The sequence below is a fragment of the Carlito syrichta genome, unplaced genomic scaffold, assembly GCF_000164805.1.
Source record: "Carlito syrichta isolate Samal-C Ts95f unplaced genomic scaffold, Tarsius_syrichta-2.0.1 Scaffold312385, whole genome shotgun sequence".
Classification (NCBI taxonomy): domain Eukaryota; kingdom Metazoa; phylum Chordata; class Mammalia; order Primates; family Tarsiidae; genus Carlito; species Carlito syrichta.
The window spans coordinates 9752-29193 of NW_007256481.1; the positions used below are offsets into that span (position 1 = coordinate 9752).

The 19442-nt window shown below is 38.3% G+C and overlaps 1 protein-coding gene across 1 annotated transcript in view; it reads left to right on the forward strand.

The window, feature by feature from the left end:
- Window positions 1-6902: 6902 nt before the first annotated feature.
- LOC103272377 (metabotropic glutamate receptor 3) overlaps window positions 6903-19442 on the forward strand; it is a 76876-nt gene continuing 64336 nt past the window's right edge. The window contains exon 1 of the mRNA XM_008069889.2: window positions 6903-7762. Coding sequence (XP_008068080.1) covers window positions 7039-7762 — 724 coding nt within the window. The 5' untranslated portion in view covers window positions 6903-7038. The remainder of the gene's footprint in view (window positions 7763-19442) is intronic.

Consider the following 19442-nt stretch of genomic DNA (forward strand, 5'->3'; position numbering starts at 1 on the left):
TCAAAAAAAAAAAAAAAAAAAAGAATCATCACACAAATCAGTCTGAAGTAAGGCATCAAACAAGGTTAGCAGAGCAGACAAGTGGTCAAGGTCATTCTAAGCAGAAGGAACAACACGTGCAAAGGCATGTAGAGTTGAGTACATGGGAAATCAGAGAATCTCCATAAAGTTGAGTTCATTTGGAAGAGAAAGTTTTGGGAAAGTGATGGCAGATACTCAACGTGTAACAATGGTTTCTTGGATAACTACTACAGGTGAAGCTCATCCTAAATTATACCAGCTTACAATTACAAACATGGGGAAAAGACAAAGATACTAACTTTAGAACATAATATCTTCTGGGAAATTTAATATCTGGCCAAGTACAGCATTGTAAGTGTTTCTTCTTGAGCCAAAAATAGTCAACACATTTGTGACTTGATAGGTTACAATGAAAACATTGCAATACCCAAGCTCAGGATAAACTCAAACCACCAAGAAAATGGGTACCTCATAATATTTGAGCACTGAAAATAAAATGATGATAGTACGTGCTACACACAGAAAGGGCTTCTGCTAAATATCACTTGCCTGCACGCAGCCTCTCAGTTCCTAGGAAATAATGGGCTGTGCCATAATGTCATTGTGTTTCTTACATAAATCATAAAGTCAAACCTAACCATGATATTTATAACTTGAAGCTTTCATCCTCCCAGTGGAAATTTTCCATAGATTATTAGACTATCATTATTATCTCTATAGATGGTCAGTTAGTAAATAAATGTTTACAGAGTCACCACAAAATACAGCCTTACAAATTGAAAAAGTATGCTTGTGATAACAAGAAATGTTTGCTTATGGTCCTCAAATAAAGGGGCTTACAGCTTTTGAAATAAAAACAAACATGTTATAACTTGAAATACATCTCTGTCGCAATTTAGTGAGAGGAATCAGTTATAAGCTTAGACTGCACAACAGATCGAGTTAATCTGGGAAAAGTAAGAATAGTGAGTGGTCCCAGAATTCCTATCACCTATGAACTCTGCAGTAAGTTTCCTAGGCATGATTCTCAATCTATAAAATGGGATAATAGCAGTATCTATCTTATAAGATTGCCATGATAATTAAAGGAGATAATACATGCACAACAATTAGAATGGTAGCTGGCACAAAAATATTAGGACTATTATAAATATTAGGGAACTTTAAAAGACTTCCTGAAAAAAGGTAGCCTGAGAACAGTAACTTAGAGAATAGGAAGACTGAAACATCTCTTCTCTGTTCACTTTTGAGAAATTCTGAATTGGAATCTAAAGAGAATAAGCCACTTAGTAATCCTTCTTTAACGTTAGTCACCCTTAGATTTCTGGTGCATGCTGAACTGCAATATTCAATTTTGCATTTGTAACTTCATTTTGTCCAGCTTTCTCCTTCTCTCTTCACTTGTGTAACTTCAACATAAATCCAGGAATTTACACTCTCCCTATATGATATCACCTTGTTTCCCAAGAGGGAGCCTAGTCTCTTAGGAAAATCAATAGTTTGGGTTCTAATCTTAGCTTTCTTCCTATTTGTTGTGTAAATTTTGGAAAGTCACTTCACCCTAGGAGCTTCTGTTTTCCCATCTATAAAACAAAGGGTTTAGATTATCTGCATGGTTTCTTCCAGCCCTACAGTGTAATGATATTATATTTTTTCAATGGCATTGATAAAAATTTAATTTTACTCAGTCAATATATATAGACTTTCTTCCAAACTGCTCTCTTTGAATATATTTAACTTTGTTATCCATCCTCTATCACAGCAGTCCCCAACCTTTTTGGCATCAGGGACCAGTTTCATTGAAGACAATTTTTCCATGGATGGGGAAAGAGGTGTAGGGGAGATGGTTTCGGAATGATGCAAAAGCATTACCTTTATTGTGCACTTTATCTTGATTGTTATTACATTGTAATATATGATGACCTAATTATTCAACTTACTATAATGCAGAACCAGTGGAAGCACTGAGCTTGTTTTCTTGCAACTAGACGGTCCCATCTAGGGGTGACAGTAGAAGTATGTTTTTGCTTGTGTTTAGTCTACTCCATAATGTCGTTTTGGTTGCTGTCACTGCAGAAAACTCTGCTTCACAAAGATAGGCTGTTGGAAATGGAAGCAGGCCTTTCAGGACTGATCTAACAGAAGGAGAAGCTTAGGTGAAAATAACAGCCATGTGGTGCAGCTACAAATACAGATGAAGCCTCCCTCAATTGCCCTCCATTCACCTCCTGCTGTGTGGCCTGGCTGGGGACCCCTGCTATCAGTTTCTCTTTCCCACAAAGTTCAAGTAATGGCACTCATATCTTGTTGAAGTCAAGTTGTAGTCCTCTAGGCTACAACTCTTTCCTACATAGGTCAACTAATGTTGAAAAGATGTCTTCCTAGTGAAATTTACATTTATTGAACACAGGTGGATTCCTTGTAACTTCTTGGTTCACTTCTAAGTGTTTTCATGGTCTCTGTTAGAAAACTCTGTCCTAGAAAATTACCAAAGTATATCATGTTTATTGATTTATGTTTATTCTAGATTTATACTTCCTGAATTTGTCCTTCCTCCTCCTCTTTCACCTTATGAGAGTTCTCTTAATACTGATTTTTCAAAGATTATTGATAGTGATTCCATAATCTAACCTATAATTTCTTCCAGAACTCATTACTGGGGAAAAACTTTGAGAGTGATTCCATAATCGAATCCGTAATTTCTTCCAGAACTCATTACTGGGGAAAAATTCGATTCATATGAGCATGGGCTTTTTTTTTTTTTTTGTATTTTGACATTTTCTTTTACTTTGGTGTGAGGTAACCTTTTCATATTATTTGTACTACCACTTCCATGTTAGAAATCATTCTCAGCAAAGAGAATAAGAAACCAAGAGGGACTGAGCAGTGTCTTTCTTTTACTCATATAGAACCAACTTTTCCATCCAATGATTCTCTTCCTGCTACATCTTTCCCTGAAACTTATTTCAAAACAAAAGATAGCAACAAAAAAAATCACTTGGTCCATTTTCACATCTGTGTTTTAGTGTCCCTCTTTTATTATAGGCTCATGTAGATATTTTATGTTATGTGTGGGGATGCCCCCAACACACCACCAACAGTCAGCCTGTGTCATTGGTTCTTTAAACACCCAAATCCCCTAAGCAGCCCAGCAGCCCAGTAGATTCTTTGGCGGTCTCATCTCTGTCTTGCTGAGATTGTCCTGTATTGTGTGGATTATTTTTCAAGTCCTCCTGTCTCTCTTAAGCTATATTCCATTTTAGGATCTGTATCTATGTATCTACTTTGAAACTTTTTTTCTAAAACACACATAACTAGGTCCTGTTCTTCCTTCCTCCACTCCTTCTAATAATAACATAATTGGGTAACTTTCTTCCAAAATTTTACATTACTTCCCCATTCTAAAACAATTCTCCTTTTATCATTCAAAATGATGTCCGGTGTAGGAGTTCCCTTATTTCTTCATGTTTTCTCAGAGAAACCATATGGCCAATAAAGCAAGTCAGAAATGTTTCAGATGCCCAGCTTGTAGATAGATGAGACAGGAATCCAACTAAGAGCATCCTGTATATCCCCTGGCCTACGTTTTAAAAATTATTAGAAAGAAAATTCCTGCTAACAGCAACTAAGCATCTGTGGTGTATACTATAACACTGCTTTTGTCCCTAACCATTCTGCCTGGATGTCTTTCTGTGCTGGAGACCTCAGGTTCACAGTCACACAGTAGAGGGTAGAGAGGAAGCTGTGAGAGGATAGGCATGGTACTTGAAGCCAAAAGATGTGGTTTTACACTGATTCTGCCCCACATTCTAACCTTGTAACTATGAACAAGTTTCCTCACCTGGCAGAAGTCAGTTTCTACATCTCTAAAATAAAGAAGCTAATATCTGCCATAAAAGACTGTTGAGTATATCAAAAGAGAAAGAAAATATATAAACATATAGTACCAAAAAATGTATACACGTTTTAAGGGATTTGTCTATGTATTACTTTTCAAAGTTGAATTAAATTATGGTAGCAATGTGTACTATGATGTTTGCTCATCCGTGCTTCCTCCATTTTCTTTGACTGTCTTGCCTCTCACAGGGTGATGCTAGCATTCATTTGATTAATGCCATCTTTTGAGCAAACGTTATACTCAAAATATGTATACATTTTTCTGGCACTCCCTCTGTGTGTATATATATATCCCCAGTACATTGGTAACTGGCTTTACAACAGAACAAACATTTTTAAAATGCATAAACCAAACCAAACTATGAACATTATTCTTCTCTAAAAATGAGATTGGGATGGATGAGAAAAAAAGAAGGAAAAGAGATATATAATCTACTGCCTCCAATGGTATTTACTTTTAAATTAAGCATTTTTACCCCTATAATCTAAGGAAACTAATTTGAAAAGGAACAGTACTTCAACACTTTGCTCTATGATTCATTTGTATTACATGTGTTTCTAATGTAACACTGAATACAATAACTGGACTATATTATTGTTCCATGCTATTCACTATAAGTGATATAGCTGAGGTAATACTTACTTATTAGTGCTCCATTCTCATTTTTAACTCACCAAATGTGCCTTTTCCACAGTTGGTTGTGGTCTCCTCATTAAACACACATGCACAAAGGATTACAAAATTATCCTTAAAATGATGACAATCACTGCTGTTTTGTTCTAGCTAACTACCTTCCCCCCAAAAAAGGCTATAGCTCACTGTGCCCCTTCCTAGTGCAGAGAATCTTTTCCATATTGCCATTATTCTCTGGCTAGTTCATTCTCTTGTACAGTCTGCCTTGATTGTAAATTGTTCTCTGGCATCCTGGAGACGTAACATGAAGCCACAGGATCCTATTAGTTAAAAACCAAGAACTTTTTTTTTTTTTTCTTGAGCAGTCGCTCATTACTCCTACTCTTCTGGGAGAAGAAAGTTTCAGCAGTTTAGGATCTTTTTACTGTAGCTCCTAACTGCCAGAAAATAGTCTCTGGATAGTTTCTAAGTCCTTTCATTCTCTGTCTCCCTGAGGGATTCAGGTCCTGGTGAATATGACACTACTGCATCAAAGAAAAGATGGCCTCTCTAGTGCTAGCCAGAAACTTCATAATCAAGTCAGCCCTATGCACAGACAGGGTTCTTATCACCAAAGCTGCCGTAGTGATACATAAATCCAGTGGAAGCTGGGTACTCATTCTAGAAGTAATGACAGTACCTATTCAATGCCACTTGCCACTTCAATCAGCCTGAGTAAATAAGCAAAACTCCCCAAATGACTCAAATGAGTCAGTATAGGCCATTTTGTCCAGGGTCTTCTGGTTCCCTTAAAAAGAAGGAAGAAATGGTATACTAGCCTTGACCCCTTGATCTACTTACCACTTCCATTCCTCAAAATTCACCCATCTCCTAGAATAATAAAAGCAAGAAATACTTTGGGTTTTTAAATTAGTATCGTATTGCATGTTAAGCCCGAGGTTTCTAGCTGTTTTATTTATGGGTAAGTGAGAATTATCAGGATTGGAAAAGATATAGAAAATGTTTTTGATAGCTCTAGGCTATATCAAGTGTTGGTTTTAATAACTGGCCAGATCTCCAAGAACATGCTGTGTAGCTGTGTATGAACTTGGCTTGTTGGTTTCCTTTGCCAGATGAAATGATGATTAATCAGGATTCAGATGTCAGTTGTTTTATGTTGCTTGTGCTCTTTGCTAACAGCTGCCTGTTTCAAGCTGTGCTTCCTACATGCCAAATATAAATGTGAAACCACAATTTCCAGAAAGACAATTTCAAAGTACTAATATGTATTCCAATGTACATGGAGTATATCGAAATATTCAATATTTCCGATTAAAGCCACTTCGTATATTATATACCTAAAATAAGCATAGGTAAAAGTTTTCAGAACATGTGGGGTAGCCAGGAGAAATAAAAATCAATTTATTAGATAACCATATAATCTGTTTAGATATCTGTAAATACATATTTTCACAAATACCTTATACATAAAATTCTTCTTGATAAACTAGTGTCACTTTCCTTTTTAATTCTACAACAAATAAAAATAATGAAATTTTATTGATAACTGAATTACAAAAATTTTTAAATTTTAATTCAGAATTGGCTTTAAATATTTTGAAGTAGGTGGACTGTTCTTGACAAGGTCTCTGAGATTTCCTTATTTGATTGTTAATCAAAAAAAATCCGTGAGAACAGTATATTTGTGTGATTTATTTTCACATAGTCCAAGAAACATTTTTTTTTCAAAGAAAAAGCAAGTAAGGAAAGACAACGGTCAAAATTTCCAGAAGTTTAGAAAAGCGTATGTCTAAAATTTGGGGTGGACTAAATAGAATTTCCGTAGAATTGACTTTTTTTCTTAACCTAGATGATAAATGTCTAATCTGGACTGTCCATGTGGCATACAGTTCCCAAATTAAACTTTTTCAGAGACTGCCATTTTTAGCAAAAGAGGGGGAGGTGAGAATTAGACAACACCCAGGCTCCTTCTATACAACTGCCGCCAAGTTTTCTAAAAACCGAGTTTGGTCAATTCATTGTACATTGTTTGAGCTATAACAGGACCCCAGAAACTTAAAGCAACCACACTGAGGGCACCTGAGCAGGCTTTATCCCGGCCTAGAGTCTAGCGGAGTGTATTTCTTCTCATCTCTATGCCCTTCGCGAAGCATGCACTACGTGCTTGGACCTGCTCCCTAATATCCAAATGGTAGTAGTATTCGGAAAAGTATCTCGGGAACTATTAAAAACCGGTAACGGTCTACAGGAGATGAGGGAGCTCGGTAAAAGGTACGGAAGTCATGATTCATTTTCGTGTCCAGTTACTTCGCTCCGGATTTCTCATAAAGGCACGTCCCCTGTCTCCCCTCCAGGTGGCAAACCTGCTCCGGCTCTTCCAGATCCCTCAGATCAGTTACGCGTCCACCAGCGCCAAACTCAGCGACAAGTCGCGCTATGATTACTTTGCCAGGACCGTGCCCCCCGACTTCTACCAGGCCAAGGCCATGGCCGAGATCTTGCGCTTCTTCAACTGGACCTACGTGTCCACCGTGGCCTCGGAGGGTGACTACGGGGAGACCGGGATCGAGGCCTTCGAGCAGGAGGCGCGCCTGCGCAACATCTGCATCGCCACGGCCGAGAAGGTGGGGCGCTCCAACATCCGCAAGTCCTACGACAGCGTGATCCGCGAGCTGCTGCAGAAGCCCAACGCGCGCGTGGTGGTCCTCTTCATGCGCAGCGACGACTCGCGCGAGCTCATCGCCGCCGCCAGCCGCGCCAACGCCTCCTTCACCTGGGTGGCCAGCGACGGCTGGGGCGCACAGGAGAGCATCGTCAAGGGCAGCGAGCACGTGGCCTACGGCGCCATCACCCTGGAGCTGGCCTCGCAGCCCGTGCGCCAGTTCGACCGCTACTTCCAGAGTCTCAATCCCTACAACAACCACCGCAACCCCTGGTTCCGGGACTTCTGGGAGCAGAAATTCCAGTGCAGCCTCCAGAACAAGCGGAACCACAGGCGCGTTTGCGACAAGCACCTGGCCATTGACAGCACCAACTATGAGCAGGAATCCAAGATCATGTTTGTGGTGAATGCGGTGTATGCCATGGCCCACGCCCTGCACAAAATGCAGCGCACCCTCTGCCCCAACACCACCAAGCTTTGTGATGCCATGAAGATCTTGGATGGGAAGAAGCTGTACAAGGATTACCTGCTGAAAATCAACTTCACGGGTAAGCAAAGAGCCTTTCACCATCTTCCGTGGTGCAAACGGGTGAAATCAAACAAAATCACACACTTCTGCCTCCAGCCCAGAATTCATTGTTTAAGAGCTGCAAAAAGGGTTCACGCTGTTAAACAAATATTCCAGGATACAGTGTGATGGCTCTTTGATGTTCTTACTCATTTTCGAATGAATATCTTGGCTGGTACACCACATGACAATGACAGGAGCCTTAGGCTGGGTTGATAGCCCACTGTGGTAGTGTCCCAGATTAGGGCCATACTAGATTTGCCCTTTCTTGTTGTTAGCTGCAGGATATGACATGTGTGTTATGGGCATTTAATCTTCTTTAGCAGAATTGGCAACTCTCTAAGGAACATGAACTTATAAGCCCTCTTTGTGGGTGATTTGAGCAAAAGAATCCCATCACTTTCACAGTGGGTGAAAGGAAAAAAAAAGTCAGTGTTTTCCCAGAGCCTAATTAGGAGCAAAATGGGGAAGCTACCCAGACCATGGTGATTTCTAGGCATTCAAGTTTATTTTTCTGTTTTATAGAAACAATTACATATGGATATAAAGATTTAGGGATTTTCTCAAATTATGTTATTAAATGAAACTCTTTTACTGTGAGCTTGAGTATAAGCAAGCTGAAGACCAATGGAAGTCACTCTGATATAATATTAAGCATGCAAAAGCACACGTTTAATATTCAAGTGGTTTTGCTGCTTCATTTATTTATAAATGTGGTCCAAATATCTCTCAATATAGTAGTGAATTGAATGCATTACTAACATAAAAAGCATAAAATCTTTAGCTGTGCATTCTCTTCTAAGGTACATATGATATCATCTCATTAAGGTACTGGTTCTGGGCACTAGAGCTTAATCCCAATCATAAAATGGTAAGTAATATTATTGGACACAAGTGATTGATACCAAAAACATTACAATGTTAAAATGTTTGTTTGCCTAAATTACGAATAATTTCCCATGCCACTAGGGCATTATTCTAGTCTACACAATGGATTTGTTATTCAAAGCCTGAAAGTTTGTATGCTCAAATCATACTACCATTGGAGCACATGGCAGTTTGCACATCTCCCTTATAGGTGATCATATTGAAGTCAAGTGGTCTATGAAATGACTGGAAGTACAGAGAAAGGACCCCATAACCATTGGCTTCTATTCCAGAATTCATTCTCACCCCAAGACAGCCTTGAAAATAAGCCCCAAAATTACCAACTTCCATTTTCTACATATTTTCTTCTCTTCATTCTCCCCAGGGGGATCCAAAAGAAGTGAAAATAAATTCAGTATTCCCTCCTATTCATCTGATGGATACCACTTTTTACCATTAGAATGACTACTAAGCACTTATTTAAGGATTAAACCTTTTTATATCCTATATTCCCAAATAACAAAAATATTAAAATAGTAGTAAATCATCATTCATCTCAAAATCTCAGATTAGTTCCTATTTACATCTCCAGAAAATAAGAATTGACCCTAGAGTCAGAAAAAAGAGTATATTTATTCCAAATATAAACAAACTCTGAGGTATCCATAAATAGTATCTACAATGCACTTCAATTCTTAAAGATGGATAAGATACTTTAGCACACACACCCCATCAGACTACACTAAGGGATATTATTTATCTTTATTCACCACATATATTAATTAATTATGTTATTCTAGTTTTTTCCTCACTCCTTAATATGCAAATATACAGATATATTCACTCATCAATCGTTAAAATCAAGGAAATTCTTAGAATCCAGAAAGACTTTGAACAGTGTTTTATGAAACCAAAACATTTTCCTTCATTCCAGTGATAGCATGGGTTTTAAACGGCAAAGAAAAGTGAATATATAAGGCCATTATTTGGATAAATAAGACAAAAGTATCTTCTTTTGTCTGTCTTGTTCAATTATTGGCTTCAAGTCTACCATTCAGTTTGGCTGTGCAGACCTGACCACAAAGTGCTATTTTAGTCTTCTCAATTTGTCAGACATTACTAGTCATTCTCTGTCTCTGAAGAGAGTAGGAGGGTGAAAAACAGATTCAAACTACATATAGGAAAAGAAATTTAGACCTATCACAAAGTAAATATTCTTACCAATGAAAATTGGACAAGAAAATGCATTACTATTGGATGATACCAATATGCTAAATAGTACATTAAAAAATAATAATAAGCCAGGCTCGGTGGCTCAGCCTGTAATCCCACGCCTTTGGGAGGCTGAAGTGAGTGGATTGCCTGAGCCCGCGGGTTCGAGACCCGCCTGGGAAGGCGAGACCTCATCTCTACAATAAATCGAAAACATCAGCCGGGCATGGTAGCACATGCCTGTAATTCCGGCTACTCGGAAGGCTGAGGTGGAAGAATCACCGGAGCCCAGCAGGACGAGGCTGCAGTGGCCGGGAGCGGCCACTGCACTCCAGGCTGGGCGACAGAGTGAGACTCCAACTCAAATAATAATAATAATAATAATAATAATAATAATAAGCCAAAGAGTTGACTATAAGAATCTAGCACCTTGCTAGAAAGAATGTGTGTGTGTGTATGTATGTGTGTACACATATAGAATAGAATACAGGTGGCCGGGCTCAGTGGCTCAGCCTGTAATCCAAGCGCTTTGGGAGGCCAAGGTGAGTGGATTGCCTGAGCCCGTGAGTTCGAGACCCGCCTGGGCAACTTGGCGAGACTTCATCTCTAAAATAAATAAAAAATTACCTGGGCGTGGTAGCATGCGCCTGTAGTTCCAGCTACTTGGAAGGCTGAGGCGGAGGGATTGCTGAGCCCAGCAGGTCGAGTCTGCGGTAGCCGTGAGCATGCCACTGCACTCCAGTCTGGGTGACAGAGTGAGACTACAAATCAAAAAAAAAAAAAGAGAATACAGGTTATAAAATGCAGATGTTTATAGGAACTTGTATATGACTAATTATATGCATATATTTTTTACTTGGAAATAGGCAAAATGATTTGCATACATGTGTATTATATCCTATTTCATTGCCTTAAGATTAAGACATACTGAATTTTTTTCCCAGTTAGTACTATTGAAAATAAGGCTTGTTTTACATTTTTTCTGAATAGTATCTCTGTTGTTCTAACATGAATATTATGGCAATGTACTAGCCATAATAAAAAACTTTAGCAGATACTAAACAATCTCAATTAGGTATTTAAAAAGTCTTCATCTAGCCATTTGCTTGTACACTCCAAGATTCTTCTGACAAGGTATACTTTTAGTCAATGCCCTAATAGCAATCATCATTATAGGCAGAAACTAGGACTCTTGAGAATTTTTAAATAGATTTAAATTTTCCCTAATGTTTTGGTACATTCCTACTAGCTAACCCTGCATTGGACAACAGGGGTCTGGTTTGCAGCTAACCCACTTTAGATATTCCTTTTGTAAAATGGAGTTTTGAGAACTGTGCCTTACTAAAGATTCTTCTAAACAGTAAGCTTTCCTGGTATAGGATCTAACCTCTACCTGGCTCTCTAGACTCACCTCTTGCTATACAGTCCATATTCACCCTTCCTTCCATCAAGACTACTTGAAGTTCCCCAAACATGTCATGTCTTTATTTTTGCCTTCAAACTCTCTGTAAATGCTAGTTCTTTAGCTAGAATACTCTCACCTTATCCCCACCTTCCTTATCTGGTACCTTCACTTATTCCTTGTCTCTTTAAGATTCAGTTTAATTGACACCTGCTTCAGGAAGCACTCCTTGGACTTCCAAACTGGGATAAAAGCCCCTTCTCTTTTTCCTGTATCATTCTTAGATTTTTGCCTACCCCTTTACCTTACATTCAACCCACACAGAAAACTTTTGTTAGCTCCATCTTTGTAATAGATCCAGAGCCAGAACAGTTATCATTATCTCAATGGCTACCATGCCATCAACATCTCTGGTGTACATTTCTGTAATACCCTACTAATTGATTTACTCTTACCCACCTCCAACCCAGCCTCCACAACCTATTTTCTACATGACAGCCAGGATGTCCCACAAAAATCCTTCCTCTGGACAAACCCCTTAAGGAATTCCTTCATTTCACTCACACTGAGTCAGAATCCTTAAAATGTCCTACCTACTGTGCCCATCCCTGTCTTTACAGCTTTCCTGTCATCTGACCTTTCCTGTCCCTCATTCTGACTTCCCTCCAGTCACCCTTGTTTGTGGTACTAGGGCTTTTCCACTGCCGATCCCCTCAGCCTGCAATGCTCCTGCCCCAGATATCCCAGCAGTTCATCGGTTCGTTACTTCCTTCAAGTTTTACTTCAGTGTTGCCCTACTCAATGAGACCTACTCTGGCCATCCTTAAAACTGCATTCCTCTCCCCACCCTCATTACAGTTACCCCCATTTCCCTATAACCTGGTTCTACATTTTTTTTGAGCCTATGATTTTTTTTTACCTTCTGTCATACCACATCATTGATCATTTTCACATTTGTTCTTTATTGTTTAATCCTCACACCAGAATATTAGCTCCATAAAAAACAAATCACTTTCAGTGTTATTTACCGATGCATCCCTAGCTTACTAGGTGCTCAGAAAATATTTGTTGATTATGAACAGTACTAACACCTAAGCTTATGTTTTCTTCTCTGTCTCCATTACTAGAATGTGGGCTCTTGTAAGGCATAGAATATATGTTTCATCTCTGATCTCAGAATACCCAACACAGTTTCTGGCATGGAGAAGGCATTCATGAATGCTTACTGAAGAGACAAACAATCAGTCAATAAATTTATAATATAAGTCTTTGGGGAAAATTTTAATGCATACATTTGCTCATTAACGAGTGAATTTCAAGACAAAAAAAGTATATGATACCTAGAATGGCTTGCTTTTACCCAAGCACTCTCCTTTCATTATTATTTGTCACTTCCTTTGAGATAATCTTAATACCAAATATAATTATAGCTGGAAGAGAACAATGTTTTATAGATGAAGTCCCCAAATTGAAAGCAATTTGCCTAAGGTCATTCAGCTGATTAGTGGCAGGGGCCAAGGCTGATATCCATGTCACCAGACCCAGTGCTGCTTCTGTACATACACAAGGACTCTGGGAAGTTTAGGCATTTGATCCTAAACACCTACCACAGTTTCTGGCACACGCTAGAAGCTAATGAAATGCTATTAAAGGAATGAGAGGCAATCAATCAATAAGTTTATCATCTGTTTCCTTTGTGTTCCCTTTTAAGATACCTTTGATTTTCCTGGTCCACTTTCTCAATTAGTTGAAGCAAAAGTATTTCATCAAACACCCAAACTTCAGAAGCTGAGCCTTCTTGGATTCCAAACTTTAGGATATTTTTTAAAAGTTTCAAAGCAGTTTTTAAGTTAGTCAGTAAAACTTTTCCATGTGAAAGTCATGTCATCCAGAATTCTAAAGTAAATTTTTAAATGAGAATTATGTTTGGTATCATATGACTTTTCAAAATTTCTTTGAAGGAATATTTAAAATACAAAAGTCTATTAAGCAAAAGGAATTATAGAGGTCTATGAAACACTTAAAGAAATTCAATATCCTTGTGATTGTGTTCACAATATGGTGCAAGCTCTCTTACTTTTTACTCTGAGACCAGTTCCAGAAAGTAGAAAAGAATAAAATCATAGAGTTACAAAAGGCCCTCCTCAAATATGAACTTGCCCCTACTCCTCACTTGACAGAGGTGAAAATTTGGGATGTCAGCATTTTGATCTTCACTTACTGAAGCACACAAAAGTGAACTCAACTGTCAAAGTGATGCAGTAACCCAAGTATGCCCAATTTGAAGGAAAAAAGAAAGAGCTCTCACTTACTGAACATACTTACTGCCAGAGGTGCCCCAAGACACACATCCACTGTCAAGTAGACATTATCTCAGGAATAACATTCATAACATACCTTTGTGTAATTGCAGGGGTGGGCTAAAATGTTTGAGAATGAAGAAATTGAGAACTTGACACAAGAGGAAATTTATCCAAGATCACATAATGAATAGGTGACAGAGTAAACCACCAAGGTCCTGATTTAGTCATCCATTCCACAGATATGTTTAGACATCGTGCTCAGACCTGGGGACACAAGAGTAAACAAGACAGAGACAGTTTCTGCTTCATGGAGTTACACTGGTATCCAGTCACCAAAGCAGCTATAAAGTATAGAAATATGATTATTATGGGCTACAATATTAGAGTAATGCCCAAGGTTTTTTGTTCTGGTTTGGCTTAAGATTAGAAAACTATCACGTATCTTTTTTTTTTTTTTATGTGAAAAAGCAGGATTTATTGAGAGGACAGAGAAGCTTCCACAGTGAGAGGGGACCTGAAGGGGCTGCCTCCTATCACATATCTTATACCCAGAAAAGACATAAATTCCCTGAAAAAAATCTTACCCCAGGACTTGACTTATACGTGACGAGAAAAACTTCCTGTTCCTACTGGATTGGTGATCATAATAAGACTGGAGAGGATGCACAGCTAAGACAGTTTTCTTTTTTGTTTGCTTTGTTGTTTGGTCATTTTTTTTTTCTTTCTCCTGTACCAGTAAACAGATAGGTGACTGAGATCATAAGCCTAGAGCTTGATAGAGGCAGTCCAGCCTTGTTCTTATGTTGACAATTCTCCGCACCTGGAAGAGGAGCAGAAGCGGAAAATGGGTAGTACAGCCTCACTACCCAACTCACCTCTGTGTCTGACTCATCCAATAGGAACAAGGATTACTCCTGGTTGGGGCTATAATCACAGAGTACAGGCCAGGAAGGGCAGATTTTCTGGGACACTGCACTCCAAGGAATAACATTTTAGCTGGCCCCAACCCAGCAAGGCTCTCCTCTTAACAAGTAAAGGGCCATCCGAGGCACAGTGAGGAAGCCAAAATGGTAATGGCCACATCTTTAGATGAATGGGCTTTGAAGTCTCTGAAAGAGCAAACTGCTCTTGATCTTGCTTCCTCCCCTGGAACATTTGTAGTTCCCACAAAAGCAGGGAAACTTGTTCCAGCTCTGCTGATCAAAAGCATTTCTAAAACATAAAGATAAATATCCTGTACTTCAATTCTTCTCCCTTCTCTCTGGGCAGTTTCCTGGGGTCACAAGAATAAGATTTAAACACCAAAAGGGCACCACTAATATGGTTACTTATTTGTTTATGCGCCGTGCATCTGTGCTTTGGTGTCTTAGGAGCTTGAGAAATGCTTCCCATTTTAAGGTCATGCAGTGGAGAACAGGAGCCTCTAGGAAACTGAATTTTCCACTTTGGCCTGTGCTTTCTGCTGCTGCTGCTACTGCTTGTTATTATTACTCTTGCATTATAGTTGCTATTACTATTGTTATTATTTAATAATAACTACCCATTTATTGCCTCTGCTCCTCTTGTCTTGATTCATTTAAAGACATATCCTGTCTATGAAGTAGAAAAAAGTAATCATCTCTTAAGAAGTATGAAAGAAATGCATTCTACTACCTTGCTACTCAGAACAAAAGTACCATGCATATATTGTTTTCTCTCAGTTTCCGGACGTTTTGGACACCATGGTGAGTTTATAGGAACATCACTTGCAAAGGTGACTGGAGAGCTGAAAAAGATTTTTGAGCTTTTTTTTTTTTTTTTGAGTTGGAGTCTCACTTTGTCGCCCAAGCTGGAGTGCAGTGGCATGCAGGCTCACGGTCACCCCAGAGTCGACCTGCAGGACTCTGGAGATCCTTCCACCTCAGCCTTCCAAGTAGCCAGAACTACAGACATTTGCTACCACGCCTGTAATTACCAGGGCTAATTTTTGATTTACTGTAGAGATGAGGTCTCACCAAGTTGCCCGGGCTGGTCTCGAACCGGTGGGTTCAGGCAATCCACTCGCTTCAGCCTCCCAAAGTGCTAGGATTACAGGTTGAGCCACCTGTAACAAGCACTGTTTAAAAATCAGTTTATCCTACATTCCTGATCTTTAAGACAGCCTGTATTATACCACAACAACCTACTCTTCTAAAGGTTTCTTATCTCTGGAAGTGTCACTGTTGAGAACACGTGTTTTTCCCAATTCTATATGCCTTTACTCTATGACTCATCCTTAAGGGGACACTGGAAAGCCAACAAAGAGAAAGTTTTTGCAGTGGGTTCAGAAAACAGTTCCTCACAAAGATAGCAGTCATATACTGAAACAGAGGAATTTTCCCTAAAGCATTTAAAAAGATCAGATTGTTATCTCACAGAGCAGGAGTGTATGGGCAGTCTTTCCCAAAGGTGAGTTTAGGAAGCATTCCTAGAACCTCACAAAATTCTTATAATGCCTGATTAGTGAGTATACCTCCTGAAGATTAAGGATGCTGATGGTATACCTTAAGGAGCAGGCATTGAGAAGGATGGTTAAAGAACTTGATGACTGGTCACCATTCTCATCTCCCTCTTACCATAAACATTTAGCAGGTGGTCACAGTACTTCATAGTCACTTTATGTAACATCAGTACAAAAGGTTACAGAGTCATTCTTTATGTCTCTTCCCCAAAACCCCTATCACTGTATCCAGAGCAATGTGGGCACTCCATTTGTGTCTGGTTTATTCCAAAACTATGACAGTCAATAGACTATTCCACTGTCTAAAGTAAATTATTAATAGAATTTGTTTTGGGAGGCCGAGGTGAGTGAAATGCCTGAGACGGCGGGTTCAAGACCCACCTGGGCAACTTGGCGAGACCTCATCTCTACAATAAATCAAAAATTAGCTGGGCATGGTAGCGCGCGCCTGTAGTTCCAGCTACTTGGAGGGCTGAGGCGGAAGGTTTGCCAGAGCCCATCAGGTCGAGGCTACAGTGGCTGGGAGCGGCCACTGCACTCCAGTCTGGGTGACAGAGTGGGACTTCAACTCAAAAAAAAATAAAATAAAATAGAATCTGTTAAAGTGTCACAGTCTCCAGAAGTTACAGTATAAAATTTCAGAATATTCAAAGATTTAATTCCAGTAAAATATATATATATATATAATTTTACTAACACAGAGTCAATCTTATCTTAAATTTGTAAAATAACATATCAGCTGCAAAATTACATCGATACACACACTAAGCTGCTGAGTCAAGTACATTGGCTTGTTCTAAGACTGACCATTAATAATAACCTACTACTTTTCTGTTCATCCCTCCTAGCAGATAATAAGTAAAGTAATGAATATTTTTCAAATGTAGTATAAATGAAAACGACCTTAAAATTAACACAATTTTAATTTATTACTTTAATAAATCAGCCAGTTTGGAAAAAAAATCACTATTCCTATTTCAGCTGTAGAATGGGTTCTTCACATTCAGAACCCAAGTGTGAAAGGATAGTTTGAGAGCCATTGGTCTAGGTCAGGCATATCCAGCTTGCAACTCATAGACCACATGCAGCCCAGGACAGCTAGTAATACAGCCCCACAACATTTTTTAGCATCATGTGTCTTTCAGCATTTATTTTCTTTGTGACCCCATGCATAGTTCCATTTTTGAAGTTCACAATGATGTCTTATTTATGACATCACTTTTTGACAGTGCATACATTTGTGAGCAGCTATTTTCAATTACGAAGTACATGAAGAGAAAAAACTTGAACAAACATTTATGACAAACACCTGGAGAACCCACTAAGAATTGCAACCACCTACCTGGAATCAGACATTGGTAGATTAATTCAAAAGCAAGGTCAAATTTCCCACGAGTTTTATGTTGTCCAAAACGTTATAATACAAAACATAAAAAGAAGTCTTATTGTGTTTATATACTAACTATATTATATAGGCAATTCCTCTTTACTCAATGAAGCCCAGAGAAGCCAAAAGGTTATGTGATGTGGGCCCAGGGAAGTCAAAAGTTTGAACACCCCTGGTCTAGGTTATTTAGATTTTATTTTGAGACAAGATTAAACATTTTGTCCCTCTAGTAAGCCAGTTAGTTAGCTACAGATCTTACGTTTTACCACAGCAAACTCCTTACAAATTTGTTCTCCATGCTAAAGCAAAGACAGAATTGGAAACTGATGGTTATCAATCAAGCTAGTGCTGCTAGAGAACTTTTTTTTTTTGTAATCTGGAGGGGATTGTGGACAATGGTGACGTATGCATATAGTACAGACAAACATGCTATCATAATGGAACATTTCAGAGAGTCTTTTGTATTCTGTGTGAAGTTAGTGTCAGGTACTACAAACGATGAGAACAAATTGGATTAAATATTTCTTTCTGCCTTCAAATAGTTTAGCAACTAGAATTTAATTTTTTCACTATACAGCAGTTCATCACTGGCATCTTAGGAGATCATGAGCGCATAATTTGTAGATACAAAAGAGATCACAGTGAGCAGGGAGTTAGGAAGGACTTCCTGAAAGATCTAACTTTTAAGAATATGACAACAATTTCATTAGAAGTGAGGAGGGAGGAAAAGATTTTCCACGTGGAGAGAGGATTCAACACAGGCATTTTTATAACTTTCTAATGGTTTCATTTTTGTTTAAGTTGCAAAATAAATTAGAATTCTTTTGGAAACTGAAATTAATTGAAACAGGAATGTGTTTATTGTATTTTATAGGTTAAATCTGAAATGTACATTTTCAGTCCTCTTGATTAAAATATGTAAATTTGTTCAAAATCACATTGATTATTATCATTAGTCTATCAACTTTACCCTGAACTCAAGCTAACATCAATAAAGGCCTAATCTGAAAGAAAAAGAAAAAGAAAACTAGCATTTATTGATTGCTGCCAGCCTGACAATAACCGTGTTATAGATTTTATTCATTAAGTTTCACAAAAATCTTGTCAGGCAGGTAGATATTATTTTCCTCTATTTTATAGATTTAGGAGCTAAACAACTTTCTCCAATTTTCAAAGCTATATAATCTCCAAAACCAAGCCAAGCCTGTCTCCTAAGCACACATTATTTTCTACTCCTGCTTCCTAGAGAGAAAAAAATATGTTTGTATTTTTAAAAAGGAAGCAATCCCATTGTCATTTGGGTCAGCTTACTATGTGTGGTTGCAGTAATAATAAACTATTGCCCCCAAATTATCTTTATCCAAAAAGGTATTTGTTAATTCTTTTCATTAATTGCTATAATGGTGTCTTCAATAAAGAATGACTCATAGCAAAGGCCTCCAAATTATATACTTTACTCCTTCCTCTGAGAGCATCAAATTGCACCAGATCAATATTTACAATATCATATTCTTATTTCTGAGAATCAATAGAAAACTAAAAAAAAAAAAAAACAGAAAGAAAAAACGAGTCAGGCTACAGGTCACCATATCTTAAATGTTGTGTAAGACTGCATTATTTTCTTCCTTATAACCCCATTCTCTCACTCTAATTACAAACCACCATAATTAATTAAAAGTAAATTGATAAAAGAAAGGGGAAAAAATACTAGGTTGGAAACTCTTCCAGATTTCTGACCATGATCATAATAGATTTGTGAGCTTGTTTGTTTTATATATTTGAAAGCTTTCCTTGTTGGATTCATGTTGTAAGAAGGTGGTGATATTTCCTATATAGAATACACCAAAATCAAGTTTTATTTCGAAAAATGAAAATGCCACTAATACCTTCATAAATTAAAACATATCTTAAAAATTTTCTTAGCCGGGCTCGGTGGCTCAGCCTGTAATCCCGCGCCTTTGGGAGGCTGAGGTAAGTGGATTGCCTGAGCCTGCGGGTTCAAGACCCGCC